This window comes from Denticeps clupeoides, chromosome 6 (assembly GCF_900700375.1).
Source record: "Denticeps clupeoides chromosome 6, fDenClu1.1, whole genome shotgun sequence".
NCBI classification, from domain to species: Eukaryota; Metazoa; Chordata; class Actinopteri; order Clupeiformes; family Denticipitidae; genus Denticeps; species Denticeps clupeoides.
The window spans coordinates 4621239-4626761 of record NC_041712.1 but is presented as its reverse complement, the minus strand read 5'-3'; the positions used below and the strand labels follow the sequence as shown (position 1 = coordinate 4626761).

General features: G+C 42.7%; 1 protein-coding gene across 2 annotated transcripts; it reads left to right on the top strand.

The window, feature by feature from the left end:
- Window positions 1-831: 831 nt before the first annotated feature.
- Window positions 832-2436, top strand: LOC114791960 (transmembrane protein 233-like). 2 transcript variants are annotated; one of them, XM_028982567.1, is made up of 3 exons: window positions 832-1521; window positions 1662-1785; window positions 1878-2436. In XM_028982567.1, exons 1-3 carry the CDS (start codon window positions 1228-1230, stop codon window positions 1892-1894), a joined length of 435 nt encoding a protein of 144 aa, XP_028838400.1. In that variant the 5' UTR covers window positions 832-1227; the 3' UTR covers window positions 1895-2436. The 2 variants fall into 2 exon arrangements, with proteins under 2 accessions (XP_028838400.1, XP_028838399.1); XM_028982566.1 differs by having other exon boundaries at window positions 1875-2436.
- Window positions 2437-5523: the final 3087 nt, after the last annotated feature.

Below are 5523 nucleotides of genomic sequence, written 5' to 3'. Positions count from 1 at the left end.
GAAAATTCTCAGTACTCGACTGAGCTGTTCTGACCTTGAGGGGAAGTTCATTCCACCACCGAGGGGCCAAGACAGAGAAGAGTCTAGATGAGCGTCTTCCTTTTACCTTCAGAGATGGAGGGACCAGGCGGGCAGCAGACTGGAGGCTCGGAGTATACGAGGTGCAGTGTGAGGTATAATGAGGGCTGTGAGGTAGGATGGTGCTACTCCATGTTTGGCTTTGTAGTCCAGCATCAGTATTTTGAATCTGATGCGTGCAGCTACTGGGAGCCAGTGGAGGGAACGTAGCAGAGGGCTGATGTTAGAATCCTGACTGGAATGCATTCAAAATGTTGTGGAAGGACCTAAAGCAAGAAATCCTCCACCGCCACCGTGTTCTGTAAATACGGTCAGTTCCTCCAGTGCATTCCAGAAAAGACTTGCAGTTATTGTTACACATGGGGGTCATGTCAATTTTTTTTCTTATTTGTTCACTTGGGTTTATGTACACTATGTAATGTAAGGACTTGTTTGAACCTGGCACGTGGGATGGTAGCAGCCTAGTGAGTAAGACACTCACCTATGAACCATGAGACCACAAATCACCAGGTTCAGACCCCACCACTACCCCCGTGTCCCCTGGGGGACTGTTCCTGTACCTACTGACTGTACATCTCCCTGGAAGTTCCTGGCAGATCAGCTGTCCCACGTTGTGTCACTAGATGTCACTAGACTGGCGGGGACATGAGTGTGGGTAGGTGAGAGGGTCTAGTCCTGGGATCTGGGAACCAGCACACCCTCTGGCCATTTACTGCCAAGTTTTGTGTAAATTTGACATTCCAGTCTGGTTAATGTTGTGCGGTCTGGGTGAGATTTGGGTCCATGGTGGAAAAAATGGTATAACATTTAAAAAAGTGAAAGCTCAACCTAAACATTCAGTCAGTGGAAGATAAGAAACTGATGCTGTTCAATTAACCACAACGAATGAATTGCAAGATTGATAAAAATAAAGAACAGAAATGGGTTTGAATGGCTCCGGGTTGAGTGACGACGTGACATGAAACGTGGCGGTGCTGAGCATCGCAGGTCGTCTTTAAGAGAGAAGAGGATGAGTCGGGTGCTGAGGAGAGAGCTTTAGGGAGGAGTAACGTCCGACAGACAGACAGACAGGGCATGGGCTGCAGAAGTTTCTTCCTTCACTTTGTTCCGGAGTAAATTCATGCCGATAGAAGGGGACTTTGCGCCGAGATGGACGCCGAGTACGGGAAGGGCGCGCCGGGAGAGATCGGCGCCGCGCATCCGTCCAGCTGCCGCGACACGCAGCAGCTGCTGAAGCAGCCCGACTCGCTGTCCCTCGCCCTGCGGGCCGCCGGGGGGTCGCCGGACGCGGGGCGGGACGCTCGCCGGTCGCCGGGCTCGCCTCCGCCCCGTAGCTGCAGCCCGGACGCGCCTGCGCCACCGACGTACCTGTGGCTCGCCATCGTGTCCTGCTTCTGCCCTGGATACCCCTTTAACATATTTGCCATTTATTATGCCCACACAGTAAGTGATCTCCAGGTCCTGGTCCTGGTCCTGGTCCTGGTCCACCAGGCTCAGGACTGAGAACCTCCATGAGGAGCCTCAGTGGTGTGTCTTTCCATCCCTCTTTTCCTTATGCCTTCAATTTCGTTTTGTCCCTTCAGTCCAGGACCATGTTACAGGTTGGAGACGTGGATGGCGCCAGGAGACGGGGAAGGACAGCCTGTTTCCTCGCCTTCATAGCTATGGCGGTGGGCCTGTTTATCGCTCTATATGTCATAATTAAAGGTACGTATTGCATTCATAGTTTATTTGATCCTTGGGTCTGAGCTGAAACATTTGCTCCAGGGGAAAGACATATTTTCATTTTTCCTTAGTAGAGACGACACGGAAGTGAAACTGAAAGTGTTCATCTGGACCTTTGAACTGAATTCTTCTCAGAGAGCGAGCAGGAGATGGATCAATCATATTTACCAATGACTGGGATTTCATGGTTCTGAGACGCGGCACACATCAGGCACATTATGAAGAGGACTTTGAAATGACTGGAGTGTGCATGTGACTGTGTGATCAGTGGTAATGTAAGGTTTTATATGCATGCTGCATGAACCTGAATCAAGTGCACGTTTAGCCCGAATGCAGACACTTCGTTTCACTATAAGCTCATCAACTTTCTACAACAGGTCAAATTGCATGGAGTGGATGTTGCTGGCGTTGATCTGACAGGAGAGACTTGTTCTGATCTAGCCTGATGGATGAAAATTAATTTAACGTGGGAAATGAAGTTTTCTAATGCAGTGAAAGAAACATATTCAGACATCTGTATGAATAACCTGATAAGGCCATCAGTGTATGGCAATGTTCTTTATCTTCACCACACTATGTGCCTTCAGGCTTTCTGAACCCCGCTACCTGAACTGCACCCTTTTCAAATCCGCTTGTCCGCAATAGAACCTTCATTCAAATGTTGTGTGACAAGTAGATCATCTGAATATCAGCAGATTGTCTTTGTTCATTAGTTGACATATTTTCAGCATGTCATAAAATAAAGACTGCTTTTCTTTTATGCTTCAGTGTGTGAATGATTACTCCTGCATTTAAAATCTGCTCCACGTCAACATGCTGTTTGCAAGTCTGCTTCACTCTCATACATGGACCAAAATAGTGAATTTGAAAGTAAATTTAATAAGAAAAATATATTATATATTATATATAATAAATAGAAAACACCGATATATTTAAAAGTTGAATAAAAGAACATTGAAAAGTTAGTGACATTAAAAGTATAGTTTGCCTTTTTACTGTGAGACTGTTTTAATTGATTAATCACTGTGATCTGAGTTGATTCTTTTAACCTGCCTGTTGTATAGACAGTTGTTGTTCAGTTAGGCCTAGAGGGGTAAAAGGTGAAGATATAATGATACATACAATAAAATAAGGCAAAATTGAAAATAATGGAAGAATAATTTATTTAGTATTTTTTACCCTCCCTCATTGTCCAGAAGGAATCGTTTTACAGCCTTGTTCTGCAGAAAACTGCAAAGGGAGGTCAAGTAAAAGACAGAGATTATCATCATGTCCAGTCAGATCACTGTGATAGAACAAGAGGAAGATCAATACTGTTTCCATTAGTCCATGTCTTATAGCCACTTCCTGGGACAAATCAGAACACCGATCTGGGGCAATTGGTTCTTAAGACAACAGGGATCTTGGAAAATGAGGATTTTTGTAATTGAATTTTTTTATATAAATAATTTAGCATTGTGCTTTACAACTGTGCTACATTAAGGTTTCTACATCCCATCTTAATTGATCCTTCAGACACTTAATATCTTTCCAGGGTCTCAGTTTGCACTGAGTAACAGAATGGAGCTAAGACAAGGGTGGGTTCCCCATCAGACACTAATCTCTGAAACCACAGTCTTTCTAATGTTCTTGTCTCCATAACCTTCCCACAAATTCCCTCAGCATCCTTCAGCTCCAGTACCAGCTGTTCTCAGAACAAATCACAGATCTCCTAAACACTCTTCTCTTTTGGACTTCAAAAGAATCCAGGCCTGACTCTGCACTTCAGGATCCTATATGCACATAATTCAGTTTTGAGCAAAATCATGTGAACTCAGGACTTGCAGACATTTCTCTGTCAGACACTAGACGCTGGAGCATTGCTGGGTGGTCGAACTTCTAAAATCAATATCACTCCTCCCCTGACAGGAAGCTATGGTGTGAGGGTGGCTAATGCAGTACTCCATTAGGCCAGCCACTCGGTGGGCGTGAGCCACCACTGCCAGTCTGATCATCAGGAACAATTTAATCAAACGGATCAAAAGTATTCACTGTTTTAGAATGGTTTCCAGCCAAACCAAAATTATAATTTTAATTCATTCTAACAACCGGTGCTCTTCCCACCTCCACGGTACATTGTGATGGTACATTAATGGTACATGTGAAACAATAACATGTAACAATAGTCATTATAAAATGTTGCACAATTGAAATATGACTCAACCAATTGAACCATTTGAATCAACCAACCACAAGCACATTATTTTCCTGCAACTTGTCTTTCATTTAAATTCTTCTTTCTGTTAAAACAAATATGTGTCTTTAAGCATTTTTAAGCATACTATCTTACATAACGAGACAACACAAATGTTGAGATAGTCTCCCAACAGAGAGTCATCATCATGGGTAAGAATCTGTTGATTCAGACCTACCCACTTTAATCCGTGCTTCATTAAGAGGGGAATGGTATAACATAAAACACCATCGTACTGAAATCTGTCACTACTGTGTGAGGTTCAGATCTGGTCCATGACACCACCTGCTGGACATACAACATGTAGTGCTTTACTTCTTCTGGAAAAACGCCTGGCAATTTCTCATTCACCCATAATAGAGCGCATCCTGCAGAGCACCCTTATTCAATCCCACGTGGAACTTTGAATGTGGTGACATCAATGGATGTGAGGGAATAAATGTTGTGTGTGTTCAAAATTTATATATACAACCTGTTCAGTTCTAGTTGATAATGACTGTAAGAACACTGGAATAAATAATGATCTTATTGACGTGTATTGAGTCTCTTGCATATACACATTTTTCCATCCAATAACAGAGCACATTTGGAAGCCATGACGGTCGGTGGAGTTACCTTTTTAGTGGAGGGGTGCAAAATTCTCTGGGCGGACAAAGCATGAGAAACGGGAGGTAACCCGTTTCAAAATTCCATATCCGACCATCTGAGCTGCAGCTCTCTGAACGGTGTTAAATAATCTCACAAAAAGAACATTTCATAAACCTTTAATGTGGCTGAACTACAACAATTCTGAAACGAGGAGTAAAAGTCTCACTGCAAGTTATCGCAAATGCTTCATTGCAGTTGTTACTAATAAAGGTGGCCCAAACAGTTATTGGGTTATTGGGTTTAGGGGGCAATCACTTTGTCACACAGGGCCATGTAGGTACTAAAACATATGTGTCAGCATAGATAGATGGACAGATTAAAGAAAGTAGCATAATTTATGAAACAATCGTTTTTTTTACACATTCTAAATTGGATTGGATTGAGATTTGTGCAATTTTTTGGTCTATTTGTTCACCTGACAGTGGGTATAATGTTATGGATGATAGTAAATAAATAGTATGAACAATTATGAAACATCACACTCACATATTATTTCCTTGTTGTCTTTGTCATCTATCCTAAAGGGTTGTTCTTCACCGTTTATCTTCATATAATGTAGACTTTGTTTCATGCAAAGTGACTGCTGTTGTGCAACAATATTTCACTGCCATTTTACCACATCAGAATTCACAGTACGTTCGTGAACCCAGTGATCTTTCTGCCTTTTTTGTTATTAAATGCTAATATAATATTATTTGATTTCTGATATTTGAAAGTTAGCATTATAAATGTAAGTTGTGATTTCAAACCAGGGCTCAAGCATTGTGAGTGTGGAGTTTGTTGGCGAGGGATTCCTCCTGGTTCTCCAGTTTCTTCCCACTTCCAAAAGGAATGCCTGC